Genomic DNA, 22,869 nt, shown 5'->3' on the forward strand with positions numbered 1-22,869 from the left:
TAAGAAATATCACTCTTGGTCGCCATTTCTATTATTCTTATTATGCCTTGTGTAGTCAACATATTCAAGATGCTACTTTTGATTACCTTTCTCTGTTTGCCAGTTCTGAGCTCATTCTCTACAATCAGGTATGCCAGTAAGTCCTATCATGCGCTCTGAAAATCTAATCCAGCGATCGGTATTATGATCATCAATTTCCAAAAAGACTAAAACCCTTTTTCTTTTTGTAAATGTGTTTCTTTGTGTTATAATCCTCAGATGAGAAAGGTGAGTTGAGATACATATCCGATCTAGAAACTAGTATCTGATGATAAAGGCTCTTAACTTAACAGAAGGAAAAGTCATAGATCTTGGACAAGAGTTTTTGAATCAGATTAGCAGACCAGTTGGTACGAATCCAGCTGAAAAACTTATCAATCTTGGGTGTAGGAATCAACCTATGATTTATATTGATGGGAATGAAAAATCTTTCGATGGTTAGTACTACCAAGTCATGAGATATCTAAAATTATTGTTACTTCTCTTTGTCATACATTAATAGAAAGAGTTGAATCTGATTTGAACATCTCTTGATTTTTGATCTTATCTTGATCACTAGAGTTCTGTACCCTAGTATCTAAACACAAGTTCTCAAACTTTGAAGGACAAGTTTGCACAAGTAAGTCATTTCTAAAACATCAAAAATCATATCAAAAAAATCATATAAAAAAACTGAATGAATAAAAAAACCTGAACAATATTTTTTTCATCTATTATTTTTTATAGTGGAATGTATTCCAAGAAAAAAAGATCATTATAAGGTTTTTTGGAATTATGTTTATGATCAAGATCAACTTAATGAAATTTATAGAGATGAAGCTGAACTTCATATTTTTAAAGAAGGAAAACATTATAAGATTTATTATATTAGGATTGATGTGTTTAGACAGGTACCTACTATTGAGATAAGTTAAGAGATGTGGAATATAGTAGACTAGAGAGTTAACTGAGTCTGAAAGTTTTGGATGTTTTATGAATTGAACTTGGTTGAAAGTGTCCTCAATAGAGTCACCCCAATGAATTGGTCAATTAGTTTTCCATCAGTTACTTTTTTTATATACTCTTTAAGTATTCTCTTTTCCACAATGTTCAAAAAATCAATACGTATCAAATCTTATAAAAACAGTATATCTTTATAAAAATCCTTTTCATCATCCTAAAATTTATATATGTTTTTTTTTCAATTGGTTTTTTTACTAGTAAAAAGATTACATTATTAGTGCCTCATTTTTTCATTTTTGAAACTCAAAACCCTTCTTTTTCAAATCAGAAGATCACATGTTCATTTGATTTTATAAAAAGACAGTGACATATCCAATCATGAGATATTATTACTATTCCCCAGATCCAAAAAAAATGTGACCACCCACATCTACTTTTTGTAGACATTTTTCTTCTATCTTGGAGTCTTTTAATTTTTCTCTTCTTCTCATGGGACAAAATCTCATGGGAGGAAAATTCAAGGTTTAGACCTCAAGGCTAATTTGTCAGCCACCAGTGGCATACAGACTGGTGAAAATTCAAAGAAAATATACCATTACTGATCATTATAAGAAACATCATGAAGCCTAAGGTATCAAATTTTAAGTTTACAATGTACAATCCACGCTCACACCCAAAGCCACAAATCCTTGTGGCGCCACACCACAGCAGGGCTCAGGGCTGTGATCATGGCTGTGACCATGGCTGTGGCTCAGGCCATGGCCCTGGGCCCTCTGTGGCCTTTGCAGGGCATTAAGTTCAGCTAAGCCCCCTAAAGACAGGCTTAATCATGGGGTAAGGACCCAAAACAAGGTTGTCTATGATCACACATTCTCTGGCTGACACAAATGAAAACAACTGTTCATAAAATCATTCTCTATTTTGAAGCTCTGATTTTGATTTGTGATGATGAATGAAAAACAAACTGATTTGAGATTCAAATCTTTGGAATCAAAGGATGTGAATATGTTAACAGTGAAACAGAGTCAAACAAAAGGTATCAACAATCAACAATCTTAAAATGTACTACATTTAAATAAAAATCAATATGTTTTGAGTTATCTTCAAAGAGTGGTCATTTCATTGTCCTGATGCCATTCAAGCCACAATGAATCTTAAACCATTTCCAAATTGGAACACAAGCTTAGCTCTTGTTTCTTATTTATAATTTGTAAAAGATCAAGATAGCTAAGTGAGATTACTAGACATGGGACATCTTCTACCAATTCTTCAGAGACTATACAGATTGGAGCTCCAGTCTTTCTGGCAATCAAGATGGTCAATTTATCTATGATCAATGATCACAAGGAAAGGGTCAGGAATTGAAGAAATTTTTGGGAAGGTAAACAAGAAAGAAGGACTCAACTATTCATTGTACATCCATCATTGATACGACCTTCATAAACTGATGAATGACATACATAACCAGGTTTCAGAGCATCAATTGAATTGAGATTGAAAAGTTGAGTGAATAGCTGGATGAGTCGCATCTGTTGCATTCACAGGGATTTGGATATCAGTAGTCTTAGAGATTGAGGAATTGGTGAACGCTGGATACATAGCTTGTTGTGGTTTCTCAAGTATGTGCCCCAGATCAGGGCTTTATTGTGGCACCACGGTAAGGCCCTGGCTAGAAGGGGCCTTACCATGGCAGGCCATTACCTGGGCCACAAAAAAGGTGCCAGGTGTGAGCGCAATGTACAATAGATCACTTCCCTGCAAACATTAGGGGTTGGACAAAAAATTGACCAACCAGTTTTGCGCCTTTGAGAAGCAAGTCAAAGCAAGTCAAAGATGGCCAGCAACGACTGTGTGCAGGTTTCACAGACCTTTTGTTCTGCTAGGTCACTCAAAGTTGGGGGTTGGGTCTGAAGACAGGCCTTTTCAACTGAGCTGAGCTCCAAAAGAGCCTAGGTTGTACCTGGCTCTCCTTTGTGAAAGGTGGAAAGATGGTGTCTACGTGGCTTGAGTGGCACAAATTGCTTTGGTTTTTTGAATTGTTTGGGCTTTGGAATGATCAAGAACACTGCCCACCAGTTGACTTTTGGTGATTTTTTTGCAAAGCAAAGCAAAGAACAAGTTTTTTTGTCGGCTTTGATATTGTTCTAGCAATTGTTCCTGAGCATTTGTCAAAAACTGAATTACAACTGAATGGACTTCAGAAACTAGTTGGTTGGTTTTTTGCCCAAGCCCTATTATGCAACTCTCCCAAGTGGGCAGGAAGCAATTAGTGGGAGTATGATTTGTCATAAAATGATCTATCACTCCACACCTGAGCCATATAACCCACACTACATATGCAAACTTAAGTGGTTAGGTCTGTGTAAGGACTTACTTAAGTTTGCTAAATATGTGTAGTGGGGTCAGTGAATAGGTGGTTATCATGTACATACAGTTCTGCTCAGTTATCTGCGCACAGGATAAGTTATTCATGTGTAATACATGCTGTAACTATTTACAGATTGACAGAAGCATTCAAAAGATTGACTACATACACTGACTCAACGTTTTGGTGTAAGTTCATCAACTCAACTGCATGCAACACCCTTCCTGTTACTAAGCAATAGCTTCAACAATAATGCCTGAGCAGCTACAGGATTATATGTAGTGAATTCTCGGGACAATTATTTCAAAGTCAAAAAAGTTACATGTGGTATAACATGTGATTTATTTATTCTGATGAGCAAAAAACTGAGCAGACCTGTATGTACATGATAGGCAACTATTCACTTAGCTTGCTGCACATATGTAGTGTGGGTGTTATGGCTCAGGTGTGCAGTATTGGATCCTTTTATGACAAACTGTACCATGAATCGTTTTCCTCTTCTAACTTGGGGAAGTTAAATGATGTTCACAATGCTTCAAATAAAATCATGCTTGGATAGAAAAATGCTTATTTCAAAGAGAGAAGAATTTCAATACGAGTTAACACATTATCCAAAATCACAATTCTTTGAGACATTGACCTCTTACACTTTTGTAATATAATATACAGTCAATCCAGAATAGCTTGATAAAATGAAATTTATTTATTTTTAATTCACAGCAATACAGCCCAATACAGGCATTCTTATAAGCATAGCCTACAGTTGAGATAGGTGATTTGAGGTTCAACCTCGGGTTCACCCTTATCTCAACTTCCTCGATAACAACCATTCCTTATCGTTCAATCATTCGTCCATCAATTAGTCCATTATCTTTCTCATATCCGTTATGCCATATGTCAAATACTCCCCTCAGTTGAAGGTTTTGCTCTCAATAAGTTCATATTAGGTCAACCGGTTGCCTCCATCAACAATGATCTCCTCACTTCGATCTCAGCGCAAACCTTCACACGTTGGAAAGAACTCTACGACCTTACTCATGCGGTCATCAGAGATCCGAATTCATATGATAAACAAGGACGTCCGACTATATATTCCGATCAAGACCGACAGTTCATGCTTGAACTTATTGAAGCCGATCCGTGCATGTTCCTGGACAAGGTCCAGGAAGCAATGTATGATCATACCGATCTACTCTCTTGTTGACAAACTATTGCCAACGACCTCAAGGAGCGACTTTACCTCACCGTTCACAAGGTTGCAAAGGTTGATAGCAACCAATCAACCGAGCTACGAGCAGCATACTCGGGTCAAGTTGCCCATCTTCCACCAGAGTGTCTGGTCTTCTTAGGTAAGCAGTTCATTTTTCCAACACTTCTATCTTCTTCAATACTTGATCTGATTATCCTTTCATCCATCATGAAGATGAGACCAGGCTTCGACCACAGGATGTTGAACAAAACCACGTTAGGTCCAAGAAAGGTGAAAGACCCAAGTCTTTGAAGCGTACGAGGGCGGGGAATCACTATACTGTGCTGGCTGCCATCTGTGAATTGGGCTTACTCGCAGTCAACGCCAAGGTCAATGGCTATTGTCGAGATGAGTTCCAGGCCTTTTTGAAACACATCTTGGTAAGTGACTGTTTCTATCAAAATCGATCATGAATAATGAGCTGATGCGCTCAATTCTATTCAAGCTCCCTGTCATGGGTCGCTTCCCAAATCGAAACTCGGTTTTGGTGATGGATAACGCAACTATCCATCGCCGTGGTGGAATACTAGCGTTGTGCGAGGCAGTTGGGGTATTATTGGTCTATCTTTCACCTTGCTCTCCTGACTTCAACCCAATCGAGCGCGTATTCAAGGTATTCAAGGATGCCCTTTGTCGGAACGGGATTTTTGCTGAGGCTATCGATAAGTTGAAATGTTTGAAAAGGGTAATGAGCCAAGTTTGTACCAGCTCTTTCATTGTCAATCTTTACAAGACTGGTGGTTACAGACCTAAAGATGATGACGATGAGTTTTAAAAAAAATGTTGTAAAAGCTGCCTCAATATTGATATCAAAAGAAATGCAAAGAAAGATATTGTTTTATTATAAGCTTGAGTGAAGTTATATCGAGGAGGTGAACCAATTTGATGAGAACATGGAACACAGTACAGCATGCATTTTTTTTTTAAGAAAAATCTCATGCTTCTAAGAGGTTTAGGTATTGATGTTTCTGTAGTTGTAGTCAAGAGTCACGTTTTGTGAGTCTGAAGGCAGGTTTTGATCAAACTCAGGATCAATCTTGATATATGATCAAGACCTTTCTATCTCATGTTTCTCAAAACATGAGATAGATCATGAGATATTTTGTGAAATCTAGAAACAAGAAAATCTTGTTGTTCATTTAGTCTTGGTTCAAGTGAGTGGCATAGAATTAAAATCTTGAAGAAAGTTACTCTCATTTGGCACTTTGAACACTTGGTGGTTTTGAACTTGTTTTTTAACTAAACAACAGATTGATTACAGCATAGTTTTGCTCAACAAACAAACAAACAAAGGATAATATATAACGAGTCATTTTGCTATAGTATACTGTGGCTACAACATATAAACGTTACTCTTTAACACACAGAGGCCAGTACATTTTTTTTGATTGAAGGTGAGATGAGTTTTTTGAGATTGGAGGTGGGATGAGGTTTAAAATGTGGGATTAGCTTCGTCCTTGAGGTACTGTCGATATAATACGGCATTTTCATGGAGTCGGACACGTTGTCCAAACCCAAACCCGAAACGTTCCATCACTGCACAGCTAAGCTCGGAGGATAGAAACATCTCAAAATTGACGATGTTGTATTTCTTGAGCAAATCACGAGTTTCTTGGTCGTCCTCGTCGATCGAACAAAAGTTGAGGTAACAGTCAAAGTGAGGGAGTGGCCTTGGGGCTGGGGAATCTGATTGGGGTGTAGACTCGTGGTGTGAGACTATTGGGACTTGAGAGGTTGACTGAACAGAGCTGGCGGTTGAAGCCTTTCTGGAATGTAACTTGCTGATCGGCAACCATCGAAACTCGGGTCCGGTAGGTGGTCTCATTAAGGTGACTCCAGGCTTATGAATGGCCTAAATTGAAATGATCAAATGGCATTAATCAGAGTCAGTAAACTGAAGTCTTGAAAGAGTGATTTTCAGAAATCAAAAGTGACTTACAAGTCCATCTTTGTGTGTGTGTCTTGTTTCAGCTCTCATTGTACTATTCATTGCATTTTATTTCTTTTCTAAACTTGTCTTGCTGTTCTTTCTTTTCCAAGCAATCACTAGGTAGGTTATCACCTTCATCAGGTTCTAACCCGGTTTGTGGGGGGGGCCGTAGGCCCGGGACTGCCTGTCCGAGAAAGGGTTTTCGTGGGCGGGGGCGGGTGGGTGGCCCATGAAACCTTGACTTGCCGCTTACTGATTTTCCTGTTTCCTTTGTTTTACTTACTTTGTTCTCTTGTTAGACTTCTTCTTTTTGATTTACCTTGTATTCCCTTCCTATATCCTGTCGCTTATCTTTTATTGCTTGCTTGATCTTTAACACCGCCTTTACGTTCGCAATTGTCTTCTATCTCTCTGTAGGGTGGGAGGGAGGGTTTTGAAAGAAATAAACTATATGTTTCTTTGCGGGGTACAGCGTAAATCTTGTAGATTTGCAATTCGAGTCTGAAGGTGTTGAGTGATGTAGCGTATACAGAACTTTGGGAATGAAATTTTCGCCAGTTTGTATCGCTCTCTCTCTCTTGGGCCGGGTATTGTCCCGGCCCTGGTTTCGGACTCATACACCGCGACACTTGTCTCGATGGAACTCACTAGGTAACGTCGTACCTTTGGCCACCTGTGCCAAGAGTTCTGCCCATATGTCCATTGCCAAATGTGAGAGATGCATCGCCTCGTTGGTGTTGGCTGGGTTGATAATACCCATACACTCTTTACCTCCAATTGAAACACAGCCATACATCGTCATTAGAGTCACTCGAAGGGCCTGAACATCCGGTTCAACGTGTATAGCCTGTTTGAGAAGATTGATAAGAATCAATTGAAACATTGAAAAAATCAAAAGAAAACTTACCGCCATCTCCATCTCATCGACTTGATCATCGGTCAACACATTTGGAAGTTGGTGTTGCAACGCCCGATTAAAATCCACTGTCTGTTCAATTGATTTAAACAAAATCAATACCAAATTGAGAATGAGAATAATAAGAAAGACGAAAAGGGCTTACTTTGGAATTGTTTTTGGCGGTTTTCTTTGGGTTGTCCATGAAGAGACTGAAGCCGACCTCCTTCCCCTTCTTCAAGATGATCATGGCTTGGAACTCCTTCAAAATATCCTCGGATGAAATTTTTGGCATTGCAGTCTTACCAAAGATGCCACCAGTAGTCACGTAACCCTTAAGTATCACTCTTCCTTCGCTGTCAGCTACCCTCAACATCTTGCCACATCCCTTCTTGTGGCCGTCGCATGCATCGAAAAGAGACGACTTGACCTGCCCAAGTGATTGTCCATCGACTTGGATCATGATGTCCAAAGGGGTCTTGACCGGGATGCCATATTCAATGTACGAGATGGGCACACCGGATCGTTTGTCGGCGTCAGTGAGGGGATTAGCAAGGAAAAGGTTGAAGTAGAACTTGGCCGGGATTGGTTTGCGCTCCACGGGTTCGACATGGTGATCAGCTTCTCCAGGGCCTGGGCTTGGTGATTGAGTTAGATCCACATATCGATGTGGATCTAATGATAAAGAGATCAGTTGTTTTCTTTTCGGTAGCTTCTGATAGATAAGGTAAAAGCTTACTTTCAGCAACTCGATTTCTGGCCTCTTGAACGCCAAAGAGAGGGTCCCGATGGACATCTAAATCGTGTTGATGTTCTCCAACAGCCGCCATAGGCATTCCAAAGCCTTGGTGGGCTATTGGAAAAACTATTGGTGCGATACCAGCATCAACATTGATTTCTACAAATCAATCGAAGGTCAGTTGATATTGAAATGAGAAGGAAGTGAGATTTAAAAAAAAGAACTGACGAATTTGGAAAGGGCAAGAAAATTCCTGGAAGCCTGGCTCGGCGAAGGGATCGATGTGGACTAAATCGGTGTTGAGGTATTGGCGTCTGCCGTATCGACGGTCCTCCCAATGATGACCGGGTCTGAAAACCAAACAGAAGCTGATCAGAGACTTGAAGACGATGAAAGAGAAAAAAAGAAAAGGAACTCACTTGTCAAAATAACAAGGAGTCCCAGTCCTGCCGGGATCAGGACTAAGGCCTTCTGGCCCAGCCTGACGGGCTCGGCGTCGCGCACTACAAATAAGATGGTCAGTAACAAGTATCGAAAGAAGGAAACAGTTTGGAATACTCACAAATCTTTCTTTCTGGCCTCTTCTTCCTCAGCAAGTTGTTTCTTTGTTTTTCTGGTGGGCATGATGGTATACTGGTGGTTTGGAATAGGTATTGGAAGGTATCGATGGGAAACAAGAGGTATTGGAAGGTATCGATGGGAAAGAGGTGGTGGGATCAAGGGTAAAGAGGTGAAACGGTAAGCAGCCCAAATTCAATCAAGGGTTGCTCGACTGTAGGCTACATATGCTTATAAGAATGCCTGTATTGGGCTGTATTGCTGTGAAATTTAAAAAAAATAAATTTCATTTTATCAAGCTATTCTGGATTGACTGTACATATCTGTTTAAAATATGACTAATTATTCTTATAAATTTGTATTTCTGATCCTGCTAAAATTTTGTCTGGCCAAACAAACAGGCTTTTCAAAAGCATTTCTGTTTGGCTGGCTTGATTCCTGTCACAGGTATCAATTCTCTAGTGATCCAACACATCAATTGATTTGTATGTTGGCCCTGGGAATCTCAGCAAAAGGTATATGTGACACTTCTGATATGATTTGGTGGCATTCAACCAAATTCCTACAAATTGTATGGTGCCAGAACAGGACCCCGGTATGCTCCCTATAAGGGGTACTGATGTAAAAAGATGACTTTTGAGCTCCCACATAATTGCACTTCATGGGATTATGCACTAGTGACTTAGATTTTGCCGGTTTCTGCCCATTCCAGAGCTGCTTAAAGGTATCATACAGCTGATTTGGAAAATTGAACTTGTCTGAAAGTAAGGGTATAGCAAGGGGCTTATCTCTGTGGGAGCTCAAAATTCATATTTTTACATCAGTATCCCTCATAGGAGCATACCAGGGTCCTGCCAGAACCTCTGGCTACAACTTGATCAGCCTTTCACCTAAGCTTTATTGTCTATTGAAGGATGCTGCCTTGAATGAAAGCTTACTCATGTTTGTGCAATGAAATTTGAGATTTGTACATGTGAAAATGGCTCAATTTGACTGATTTTTGTTTGTTTGTATCACCACTTCTGCACCTCTTCTTAAATCCCTTCCTTTTCTAATTATCAGAGTAAGTTCTTTCAAGCTCTCCTATGAATAACTGTTTGAATTCTTCAATACATCAACATTGATCACACTCATCTTATCTTAAAGAATGAAAACAACTACTCTGCTCTTTACCTTATCAATTTTTGCCAAGTCTTTCTCTTCTGATTTTTTGAGTTATTATAAAAAGTAAATAGTTAGTGGTTAATATATAATGAATTATAAAAATTAATTATAATGATCTGACTTCAAATTGCGCAAGTAAATAAGAAATCAGGCATGAATGGTTTCTGAAGTTCTGGTCAGATTTTTCTTAAAATAAAAAAATTGTTATACATTTTGAAATTTTGATTTTAAATTAGCCATATAAATTGCTCACTAAATTTCTTCATCACAGAAGTCTGCTTGATTGTAGTCCATCATCATATATATTATATTGTGAGAATCACAAAAAGAAAGTGATTTTGTGAAATTCAAAATAATTAGAAACAATGGACAAGAAGTGATAACATAAGACAGAGAGATCAAGGAATACAGCAAGGCTGTTCCGGCAGCAGGATGAGAAAATTTTTGAAGCATGAATACTTAAAAAGCTAATTAGTGAAAACATAGTAAGGCTAGATGACAGTCATCTTCAGCTAGGTTTGTCAAAGTGCATCTTCAACAACTGAAACCATACATCTATAAAGGCAAACCTCGTGGTAAAGGATTTATCAAGGAGCCGCCTGCAACGCGTCAAATATCTCCTTATCACAAGCTTGAGGGGTTGGGGATGTTTCTAATTTGTTGAAAAAGAGATATGACCATTGTAGGTCGTAGTCCGGACTGTTTTTTTTGACTGGCCAATCTTTCTATCAACATGACAATGTGGAGACCCAGATCAATTTTTTTCCATATTGAGAGGTGGGATTGCAAGACTCACACAGGGGATTGGACATTCAACATTGCATTCATTGCTGAGCAAGTTTCCAAACGAACTTGCAGCGTCATTCCCAGATGCACTGTGTTCAGACAGATCAATCAGAATGTCCATGTTTCTGTTAGTTGACACAAGATGTTGATCAGAGGTACTCAGTGGCTAGAAACCTACTCCTTCATTGCCTGTGCTTTCTTCACCTGGCCTTTGACGACCCTTGTCATGACCTGTTGAAGCCAAGCCTTTCAGCTTGCGGTGGAGCATATCAATTGACCTGATTAGATGACAGAACTTACAGCACAGCTCTTGAACTTGACACACGCTAAACTTGCTTGGGCCGCATGTCTGGCAGCACTGTGTAATCCACCCATTCGAAATCAGTGTCAATTAGCTTATCAGTGCTAGGTGCAGAGGCCGGATTGTTACAAGCATGTTGTTTATGACAGGAAACATTACAAAGATGATAAAAAACAGTGATCGACTGACGCTTCGCAGTCGTTGGTGTTTGCGACCATCTTCCCGCCGCCTGCAGCTTTGCACGTCGCAGTGTTTGAACCTTCTGATCCACTCTTGCCATTCGGTGGTTTTGTTTTGTCCGGCTGTTTCTTTTTGTCCGGTTGTTTCTTTTTGTCCCTTTTACTCTTTTTATGACTCTTTTTATGACTCGTTGGCTTCTTCTTTGTATCATCCTTGCCACCCTTTGTATCTTTCTTGTCACATTTTGTTCCAGACGATTTAGGTGGCTTCTTGAACGAATCTTTGCATTTTTCTTTATCTTTAGTCGGTTTCTTGGGTTTATCGTTTTTTCGCCTTCGCAATACATTATTTGACGGGTCATTTGATTCGTTGTCCGACCAATCACCCTGATCACTATACGAGAGCCATCTTCTCTCGCTACTGCTGCTGATGTCCTGATTGTCTGGATGAACCCAACGCGCTTGAAGGCGCCCGCTCACCTTAGTTTCTCCGACAAGGAAGAGGAGATGAGAGAGGATGGGTAAAAACAAGATAAACTTCATTATGTGATAGGAAAAATGGACTTTGTGAGAATTATCTTGTATAATTGGCAGTGAGCACCAAAAGATGATTCAAGTCAAGTAGAGTCGAGTGAAATAGTCAACCAATGAAGGCTGATGGGAGGGAATATATTATATGAACATCATCCCAGCGGTGGTGAGAATTTGAATTGTCAGCAAGAATGGCCAAATCAATAAATAATAGCGGTTGCCCAATCGAAGGGTTGTTAGGTAAATGAACGTCCGCAATCCATTCATTTCACTTGCCTGGACACAAGTACTACATATGTATCCGCAAAGCTGGAAAATCAGAAAAACCTGGGCAACTTGGCACATTCAGTGTCACATACCGATCGATTTCCTTCGCGACTTCGACTACGGATATCACATGATCACATCCACATGGAATTTTCGCGACAGTGAGAGTTGAAGAAGTACGGTTACACTGTGACGTCTGTAGTTTTAAGACAGGGGGTGACCTACGTCATGAGAGCCAGCAGCGGCAACAAAATGATAAGGTTGCTGGTCAATTGATCACCCGAAATTCATTCATATCACCTCACTGTAAACACTTTCCTAAAAGCTGAAAAATTGATGCAACATAGCACATTCAATTGAACTTGACAAAGTCCCTCGCAGGCGGTAAGACCAAACCTGCGGAGGGACTTGCGCGCAATGTGGCTCTCCTGGCATGAAGAGGTCATGGGAATTAATAGAGGAAAAACGGACTCAATGAAAAAGTTTTGCAGCAGAAGACTTTTCCAAATTGTACCTGGGGAAATCGAAGTCCTGCTGCATCTGAGTCCAACCTCAACTCAGATCATCCATATTTGGAGTTGTGCTCAAGTCTTCATTTATGCCAAAAAGGCAGATTTTTGATTTTCAAAAATCCAAAGCAGAGGACAATGTTACACAAATGACACAGTTGTATGTAAATAAAAAGACACAATCTGGACAACAATAGAACCTTGGAGGATCTGAATATAGGGTATTGCCCGGAAGGCAAGACTTCCATTGTTTGTGAGGCAATTTGAAAAGCTTTTGCGTAGCAAAAGTTTCTCATTGAGCCCTTTGACACCTATTAAAACTCACCACCTCTCACACCAGGAAAGCCACATTGTGCCTAAGTCCGTAAGCAGGCTTTGGGTTTTAATGCCTGCTTGGGACTTTGTTAAGTTCAACATTCAATATTGAAGTGCTTGAACAACCTCCTTTGCAAGCAAACTTATCCAAGTCCAACTAGCTTTGGCCCGTCAGTACAGGTACCACATATAATAAGTTTTTTGGTTTTTTGAGAGTGCAATTGCTATGACACACTGTTGGTATATAGCAAGTTGAGAAGTCAAACAACAAAATATGTAAAACTAAACAAGAAAAATCTCTGAACTTTGAGCACAGGAAAATTATAACCCAAACATAAGTAACAAACTAGCTTTTTGTTGTGCAAAGAAAACAAAGATAGAGACACAAAACTCTCTATGCCTGAGAAACACAAAAACATTTTAAAACAAATCCTACTTAAGCAAGATTATATGGTAATTGTTGAAATCTGAGTACAGAGAGGGCTTTGTTAAGCTAACAATCACACACAATTTAACAGCTGATTGTATATTGCTTTTTGCAATCAAAAAACATTAGTGGTACACAAACATAAAAACCCAACCTGAAAACCCATGACAACCCAATTGTTTTTGGGGTTTTGTCCATTGGTTTTCCCTTCCCTGTTGAACAAAACCCCCAAAACAATCAGGTTGTTGTGGGTTTTGTCCATGGGTTTTTAGGTTGGGTTTCCAGGTTTGTGTACCGCTATTCTACCATTGGGCCCTAGACATTGATAAAGTGGGGAAGTAGTTCCATTGATGAATGTTACACAGCTGGAAAAACCTTCAAGTGCCATAACTTGATATATCTCTTTCTGTTGTTTGGGACCAGGCCACTTCAAGTAATGGCCACAGTTTGTGTTATTTGAGATACAACAGCAAGTACAATTAATTACAGAACCAATTGAACATTTGTAATATTGTGCAAATTCTCCAACTGCCGCTCTGTTCCCACTGCTTCCTAAGCGCTCTGGATTGATTGCTAGCGGTTTTTTGACTGGTGGTTGAGGGTTATTTGAAACAGATACAAAGACAGCATGAATTTCAATGACTTTCAAGAGGAAATTGTATCCACTTTGACTTGTTCTCATAGTTTTCAAAATTCAGTCTTGCATTCATGAAGCTGATCATTGATATATAGAACTTATAGCTCATTGGGAAATCCACAATTGGTGTAATTTCAAAAAATTGTTAGATGATTCAACTTCATCCAAAATCAAGATAATTGGAATTCTTCTAAAAAGATATTCATCTTTTTTATGAATTCAATGAAGTTCCATTTGACCTGATCAATTATATATATGAACAGGAGGTCATATGTGACTGTAGATCCAACTGTAGATCCAAGAACGTAGAAATTCATTAATTTTCAATCATCACCATGACTGAATCTTATGATTTCAATTCTTAAAAAATGTACAATAAATATACACCACCAACACAGATGCCTTGGTTTTTCCAATCTGAGGTCTCCTTGGATGGCAAAAGCCTCAGACACAACATCTGAGTAAATGATCCAAGGCAATCTTTGGGGTGGATTAATTCTTCCCACACTCAGTCCAAGGGAATTTATATACAAGGATACCTTGGATTTTCTAATCTGAAGTATCTTTGCCAGTAGTGATATCTATCAAACTTCCTTCCAATAAACAATTGATTTATGAGCTGAGCAATTTTGTCTTCATCTTGGGCCTGACACATGAGGCGTACATTTATCATATCTCATATTATACATCTTGTCTCTACCTAACATTGTGCTACTTGACTGTTAGAAAAACTGCAGCAGAATTTGATCATGCACAAGAGAAGACTTGCCATGGTGTTCCTCAACCACCCTTAGTACATAAACAAGGTGCGTAACAGGTATTGTCAAAGGGATAATTTCACATACACTGAAAAGTGCAAAACAAACAAGACACCAAAGAAAGGGGCCCTTGAAGTCTTGCTCATTCAAAATCTAAACACCAATTCAACTGAACATGTGGACTGAGTCTGTTGTACCACATGATTTAAAACTACCATTCTCAATGATTATTATACACATATCATTACAAAGGAAAATATTACACTTTGAATTAATGAAAGCATTTGGATCTGTGTAAAAAGATCTGTGCAATTGACTTTACTTACAAGATCTTAGTTGTACCTCAGAGTAGCAGAAACAAAAAAACAAGTTTGTGATACAGAGAAATCAATGGTCAACACTCTGTCACTCAGGCCCAAAATCGTCATGTTCAAAGCCTTGTGAAGATCCTTGACCATAATGATCTACTCCACCTCTTCCTCTTCCAGGACCTCTCATAAACCGACCAGGATATCCAATCCTAAATCTAACCCTTCCATTAGGATTTAAAATAGGTCGCCTGGTCGACTCTGTTTCCTCGTTACTTTTATTTTTATCTTTATCAATCACTCCTAATCCAAGATCTTTATCTTCATCATCGTCTATTCCAAAGGCTAAGCATCCTGAATGCCATCCAGCTGCTGTTGCAGCAAACACATACCTACGCTTCATCCCTGTATCATCCTTTGCCCATTTGCCATCACTTCCAGAAAAACTTTGAAGTAAAGTGGGAGTGGGTTTATCAGGCTGATCATATATTTCCAACTCGGAATTCTCCGAGAAAAGAGCTTGGTGAGGTTGTCTTGGATGTCCTAATCCAAGGGCTCCAGCTGAATAACTTCCCCAACTCAAAAGTTGTCCATTGGACAAGAGTGCTAAGAAGTGATGATCACCAAGGGAGATTCTGATACATGGTGAAAATTGGTAAAAGAGACATCAAAGGAGTCAGCTCTTTCAAGAACTCACAAGGAAAGCTAAGAATTTATCGTATCACTCAACTGGATCACTCCTCGCTTTTGAAGCTCCGGAATCACTTCAGGTTCATCATCAACACCCGAGTCCTTCTTTCCTAAAACACGAAAGAATCTCCGTTGGGTTCCGTGGTGACACTATAACTAACAAAAGACCGAAATTGAGCCGAGATATGGGTGATTCGTGGATCATTTTTCGGATTCGGACTATGGTTCGGTAACGCCGTTGACAAAGCGCCATTGAGTAGTTCTGGCTCACAAAAGTTAGGAAGGTATATCCATTTCCTACTCTGATCAAGGAAGGAGGCATGCATGCCGCTTCTGAAACGTTCTTCATCAGAAATCGTAGGGTCTTGTTGGAGGTGAGGTGGGAGAGTAGCCCGGTTGGGAAGAGAAAGGTCGAGTTTGTAAACTTTTCCCGTGTCGGTCAAGCAGATAATGAAGTCTTCACCGGTAGCCTGCCCCAACAAACATATAAAGATGGACTCATTGGAAATTAGTATATCTGGCTTTACTTCTTTGCTTGGAGAGATTCGAAAAGAGATGAGACGAACAATTTTGACAATATGTTCCGGTAACCTTGGACATCGAACAAACCTATCAGTAGTCTCCAAATCAAACACAATCATTTCATCTGCCTTATCTTCACTTATTTCTTTCAAACTATCCTGTACTTCTCCTATCAGAGCTTTTTTCCAAACATAAACTTCACCCGAATGGCTTAATGCAGCCGAAAAGTTCCATCCGGCAGAAATCTGACTTAAAGTTTTCCATGGGGTTGAAATCAGTCTTGAGATACGTATCCAAGAGTACCATTCGTAAAGTTGACCATCATCGGTGAGTGCTAAGGCGTGTTGTCTTCCACATGAAATAGACTTAAACGTAGAGTTTCCTTTGATCTCTAGAAGTGCGGGCTGAGGCCTGGATCTTGATGATAAACAAAGATCGACTTTAGAACGAATGAAACATCACATATTAAGAAGAGATGTCATTTTACTAACTCGCCAGCACCATGAACGGCTGTGTTCCAAGGGACGTTCCAACCTGAAAATGAACCATCCATAGTGCCCCAACACCAAATATGACCATCTAAAGTAAGACCATGAAAGCTCCAACCACCAGCCTGAAGATCGATCAAAGCTTTTGATTCGACTACTTCAAGTCTAAGTGGAGTAGGAACTTGATCATACCCAATCTTAGCTTTCTCTAATAAATCTTCTGCTCCATCTAATCCTAATCTCGAATTTCTAGATTGACCCCATATCCATACCTGAGGTTTAGAAAGCTTTCGATATAATGTTTTAAATCCATCTACTCGACCTGTTGCTGTAACTGGGAAACGATATTCGGCTTCAACTCTAGCTCTCCAAATGGTCTCAGTAGATTGAATGAGCCTTTCGAAAGGCTTGCATGTTGCAGCTAGAGAAAGCAAGTCTTTGGTTGAAAGATAAGGAAAAAGAGAGTCAAGTAGAAGATCGAGCGGTAAAGAGACCAATGAACTGTTGACCATGGTGGATGAATGCTGATCAGTCCATCGACCATGCAAGCATCCAAGGACCAAGTATGATGTCATCGAGTGAGATATTATGATGTACCGTCAGGCACCGGGCCACCTGATCCGTCAACCATCGGCCGACCCCTTTTTAAGCTTGAGTGTCACACTGCCTCCTCGGAGCTTCAGACCTCTTCAGGCACAAATGCTGAACCTCCAACTTGCAAGACATGGTTCATTGGTGGAAAATGTCCATATAGATTCTAGAGTCTAGACCCAATAATTTTCTTGAGTAAAAAAACATCAGCTTTCCAAAACCTTTTCCTAAAGAACCACCAAGATTTGATCCCAGTTCATCATTCAATTTCTATTTTCTCCAACCTTTCAAACCATTCATTCAACATTAAAATTCACTAAATTTATCAAATCATCATCATCATCATCATCAAAAAAATATTATCCCAAAGACTTCCATCAAAAAAATGAACAACCATAAGACAATAAAAAATCAGAAATATCAAATAACCACAAACATGACATAAAACCAAAAAAAAAACATCTTTTCATCTTTCTTTTCTTTCTTTTGTTCTTTCTTGAGTTTCTTTTATAGGTTTCACATTACCACAAGTTCCTCAACCTCCAAAACAAAAAAAAATGCTCTATAAAAAGTAATCAAAAAAAGTAACAAAACTTGAAAAGCTAAAAGCCAAAAGCCAAAAAAAAACCGAAAACACAAAGCAAAGAAAGAAAGAAAAAACCCCATCTAATCCCTCCTTCTTCTGATCAATTCCCTTGCCCTTATTTTTCCAGAAAAAAGCCATGAACCTTTTATTTTCCGTTTTTTTTTCATTCTTTGATCACCATGCTCCTCTCCATAACGCACTAGGATCAATTCCACTACTCTCATCTTTTCTTTCACCTGATAAATCCATTTGAATTTGTTTATGTACAAAACATAAATAATCCACACTGTAAAAAGAAATCAAAAAAATCAATCTTGACATCATTTCTGGAAAAAAACTATCGAAAAAAGAAAACGTACTAAGACATCGCATCATTATTTTGATCTTCAACCAACATATTAGCAAACTCTAATTCAGATCCATCTACGTTTTGTCTAGCAATCAAGATTGGTAAATTCCGACGTCCACCACGTTGAGTTTCGAAATACTTGATCATCCTTCTAACTTGGTTTGATAATCGATTCTCTCTGATCGGTAAAGATGAAAGTTGTGGATCTAATTCTTCTAATGAATTCACTCCATATAAATCTTCTATAATCTTAGGTGATACACTTGATCCTAACCATAATAACATCACATCTCCATTTTCTACAACCAATCAAAAAATCGAATCGAAAAGATCAGTTAAAATGAATTTTTCAAGAAAAAGGGGGGGGGAAGAGAGTGAAAAAAAGCTTTACCAAGTAAATAAGCACCATGAGGTTCCATCCTAAGATAACTAGCTCTCATCTGTGTAGCAATCTTAATCCTGCCATTCCCTTTCAACTCACCCACATCATCTTCTGAAGCATGAATGGGTACCATTCTAGGATAAAGCATTAAGACTGTTGAAGCTACACCTAACGATTTCAAATATCTCATATAATGTGTTCTTACATCTGATGAAACATTACCTCCTTTCATCGCTTTAGTCTTCATTAATCCTAATGCATAAAGTGGAAATAATTTATATGATTCTGGTAAGATTAATTGTCCTGGTGAAGTGGATGATGCACAATTCTTTCGATATGCTAATAAGATCTTCACACATGTGTCTGTTAAGGTGGCTCTAACATCTCTTAATGGGATTTGAGTGACTTGGGCCACATCTAATCGAGAGAAAGAAAAAACTCATTAGAATCAGTATCAACCTTTTAAAAAGACAAGACGAAAAGAAAGAAACCAACATTGTTTAGTAACCACAGCGATAGTAGCATCCATATCAGCACTTCTAAACACATTCCCCATAGCGCTAGTCACCGAAAGTGCTAAATTATGACACCTAACTCTACGTTCACCATTGGCAGAAGTATAAAGTAATGCACATTGAAAATGGGCTTCATATTTTTCATCTAATTTTCCTTCATGTTTGATAATAGCTGCAATCGCTTTATCTGCATCCATATTACCAAAATCTAAATCGGTGACATTCCTTTGTAAGAATGAACCAAAATGTTCGGCAATTCGGATCCCTGTTCACAAACCCAAACCAAAATCAAGATTCATTCAATCGGACATCATAATGTTAAAAAGGTAAAAAAAGAAATCTCTTACCATTTGAACATCGGATTCGCATCGTTACACTTACAGCTGTCTCTCGTGTTAACACACGACGAAGCTCAGCAAGAACCTTACAGCCATCTCTAGTAGGTGTAAACCTAGGATGAAAGAACACTTCACCACCAGTAATACCGGATAACACACCTGATAACCAAGACAAAGAATAGCATGGTAAGAAAAAAAGACGATCCGTAAAACAAAGACAAAACTTACTAATTGAAGCCACATCAATATACTGAGAAGGGAATAAAAACGTATTGATTCCAATCCCAGCTAATGAACATTCTTCAGCTACTTGTCGATACCAAGGATCAGCCGGTAAGAATAGAGTTTTTTCTTTATCCGTATTATATAGTTTAGTATCTTCACGTTGTTTGAGTGAACCAGGTCCAATAGTAGGTAAAGAAGTTAAAAAGATATTCACTTGTCCACCTAACCGTTTCTGATGGAAAAAATCAAACCACCAGTTTTTTCAAAGTCAATCAAATAGCACATTTCCCTTAAAGTATCAAACGATAATCAATGAGATAATTACCAGACTCATAAGTGCAGCTTGTACAGGTCCTCCTAAAGCAGATTCAATAATTTGATTTTCACCAAACATGACCGGAATCAAATCAAGTAAAGCTTCAATGATCGAACGAGATTCGATCGGATCTACCAACATAGCTTCTGATCCTAAAGGTACAAACATATCATCTAAATCTGAAACTACCATCATTTGTGCTTGTTCTAATCCAGCCTAAACGTACACAAAACAAAAATCATCAGAATCAGTCGCTCAAACCAAAAAAAATCATCAACTGTTGTTTTTGCAAATGTTAGGGAAGACTTACTTTAAGATTATAGAAATGAACTGTTCGATCAAAAGTGATGATTCCAACCCTAGAACCAGGAACCAAAGTATTCCTAAACCTTTCTTCATCTCCTTCATTGATATCATCAGAAGGATACAAAATATCTTTGATCCCTTTGGTAACTTGATTCAACATTCCACTTTTACCTGAAGACCAACTTACATCAATTGCAAACAGATGAATCATCGGTTCTGGTTTTCTTGGTTTTAAGTTTATATCTGATGAATCAGATTGAACCCAATAATCTTTATTCACTATAAAATCTACTGAACCTCTACATAACTCGGCTCTTTGATGACAATCCATCCTTCGTCCTGACATATCTAAATTACAAAAATAACTTGAACTAACTGTTTAAAAAGAGAAATCCGAAAGTTTTTTGGGGGTGTTTCATCAGTTTCTTACTCTCTTGGAAAATGAGATTAAATTCTTCTAACCTTCGGTTGTTTTCCCACACAAGTTACAAATAAACTTTTGACCACCTTCAATAAATTGAACCCAAGGATTGATATACCCTCTACAATCTTGACACCTAGGAGGTCCTTCAGGTCCTTGACTAAAATCTACTAAAGGTACTTGACCACCTTCTTCATACTTTAATTCTGCAAATGGTTGGATCATTAAACCGATTGGCAATTGTGCAGCATTAGCTAATTCATCTGAATGTGGTATACTATACGTTGTAGCTCTTATAAACCTTGGTGAACAATTTCCATCATCTACTGCAACATAATCAGTTAAACTTAATGGTACTTGAGCTGGTACTAAACCTGATAAACCTGCTAATCTTGCAATCGCACTCGAAGTTACAAATGGTTCACTTTCATATGCTAGACCATCTTGTTCTTGAACTGTTACTGGTGATGGGATTTGATTAGGATCGATTCGATTACGAGGTCCTGAGAGACGTTGACCAGCAGTATGAGGAGGTTGGGCAATTGCAGACTCAGGCTGGAGAGGAGGCCCAGGTGGTAAGGCAGACATAGGTCGATGTTCATAGTTTTGTAGGTGCGCTGGTCGATCAGGATGTCGAAGTGGTGCATTTTGCTGATAAGTTGGTGGGTTCGGAAATCCAGTTTGAGGTAGTGAAGGGGATCCTAACTGAGGACGTGGAGGCATGGGAGAGGTAGCTCCTACACCCACACCTCCATAACCTGAAGGAGCCGGTGGTGCGTTCGAAGACATCATTCCAGGCCCTGCTGAGCTGGTTGAACCGAATTCTTGGTGATAAGCTCGAGCCGGTCGTTTAGCTTTCACTGGAGCTGGATCGACATTTTGAGACATATGCTATTGTAATCAAGGAACAGAAACGGTATCAGTTGTTACAGAACTTCAGAAATGCGATTGGTCGACCGCCGATCACATAGGAAGACACTATATGATTGCTTACACCTGAAGCTGAAGGACCACCAAGGTCCATCCTAGACAAATCTTGAGCCAAGCCAGCGGCAGAACCTGAAGCCGGATCCCCTGGTGGCGGTAATCTTACACCAGGATGTTGAACTTGAAATCCTTCAGGTCGGACCCCATTCAATGGCTGCGAATACCCACTTTGATGCATAGGTTGATGTTGAGGATTTGAGTGATAAGATTGTTGTTGATGACCAGGTTGAGCTTGATAGGGTGGTTGGACTTGGCCAGTAGGATGCATCGGCTGTTGAGGTCGCGCTCCGTTCGATGGGACTTGTGAAGGATCTGAATATGGAAAAGAAACATGAAATGAGTTCAAGAATGATAGATATGTTTTTGAGAATGAAACAAACAGGGTGGATGAGCAGGTTGGTTTTGTTGAGGAGGATGAGGCCATCCAGGGCTTTGAGGTAGATTTGAAGGAAATTGAGAACTGAAAGGTGAATGAGGTTGTTGTTGTTGTTGAAATTGGGGATGTTGCTGATGAGAAAGATTAGGAGATATAGGTGGAGGGTGATTTGGATGAAGTGGTGGTTGCTGTTGTTGTTGTTGTTGTTGTTGATACATATTGGATGGTGCTTGGATGGTGTTGGATGGTGCTTGGCTGGTGTTGATGGTCGATCGATGAGTTGGATTGACGAAAACCAGAAATCATCATTCCACAATTCATTCACAACTTGTTTATAGCCATGATCACAATCCCATGATTCATCACATCCACTCCATCACATCTTCAATCCGCAAACATATCAGCCGATGATGATATTCTAAAAAAACTGCTTGATATCACAGTTCTCTGTAATACCTAACATGATCGCCTTTTGAAAAAAACAATGTGTGTGAGCCACCATGATCTCAGGTGGAAACTAAAACACAAACTTTCTTGCATTTCAAATTTCACACAGCTCCTGATGCATGCACACCACATTGTGTAACCTTCAGCAGTTCTCAAGATACTTGGAAACTATAACTCAGTTGATATCTTATTAATCAGTACCTGTTCTATATATATAATCAAAAACAATTAACCCAGTGTGATCTATCTTTGTTTTGCCAGTGTTTTGCATAAGCTTATCAGTCTCTACCCATGATAAAGGCTGGTCTTAGAAATCAAGCTTCATAATGTCTGTGTGTTGTGGATGGTACCATAGATATGAGACATTGATTTTCAATATCCCACAATATCTCATGATCACAGTCACTCAAAGTGGTAATGCTATTCACTTG

At 39.1% G+C, this 22,869-nt stretch overlaps 3 protein-coding genes across 3 annotated transcripts; 1 reads left to right on the top strand and 2 right to left on the bottom strand.

The window, feature by feature from the left end:
* Positions 1 to 130: 130 nt before the first annotated feature.
* MELLADRAFT_111168 (uncharacterized protein) lies at positions 131 to 953 on the top strand (the record flags this gene model as incomplete). The annotated part of the gene is made up of 5 exons (XM_007415423.1): positions 131 to 136; positions 259 to 267; positions 317 to 476; positions 599 to 658; positions 766 to 953. The coding sequence occupies 5 exons, from the start codon at positions 131 to 133 to the stop codon at positions 951 to 953; spliced, it is 423 nt and encodes a 140-aa protein (XP_007415485.1).
* Positions 954 to 14,996: 14,043 nt separating this feature from the next.
* On the bottom strand, positions 14,997 to 17,174 carry MELLADRAFT_92635 (uncharacterized protein; the record flags this gene model as incomplete). The annotated part of the gene is made up of 5 exons (XM_007415532.1): positions 14,997 to 15,534; positions 15,630 to 15,716; positions 15,758 to 16,059; positions 16,156 to 16,528; positions 16,603 to 17,174. The coding sequence occupies 5 exons, from the start codon at positions 17,172 to 17,174 to the stop codon at positions 14,997 to 14,999; spliced, it is 1,872 nt and encodes a 623-aa protein (XP_007415594.1).
* A 365-nt stretch (positions 17,175 to 17,539) lies between these two features.
* On the bottom strand, positions 17,540 to 21,516 carry MELLADRAFT_50176 (uncharacterized protein; the record flags this gene model as incomplete). The annotated part of the gene is made up of 9 exons (XM_007415531.1): positions 17,540 to 18,062; positions 18,136 to 18,424; positions 18,517 to 18,924; positions 19,003 to 19,287; positions 19,370 to 19,519; positions 19,589 to 19,817; positions 19,911 to 20,117; positions 20,212 to 20,582; positions 20,670 to 21,516. 9 exons carry the CDS (start codon positions 21,514 to 21,516, stop codon positions 17,951 to 17,953), a joined length of 2,898 nt encoding a protein of 965 aa, XP_007415593.1.
* Positions 21,517 to 22,869: the final 1,353 nt, after the last annotated feature.

The sequence above is a fragment of the Melampsora larici-populina genome (genome assembly GCF_000204055.1).
Source record: "Melampsora larici-populina 98AG31 unplaced genomic scaffold MELLAscaffold_51, whole genome shotgun sequence".
Classification (NCBI taxonomy): domain Eukaryota; kingdom Fungi; phylum Basidiomycota; class Pucciniomycetes; order Pucciniales; family Melampsoraceae; genus Melampsora; species Melampsora laricis-populina.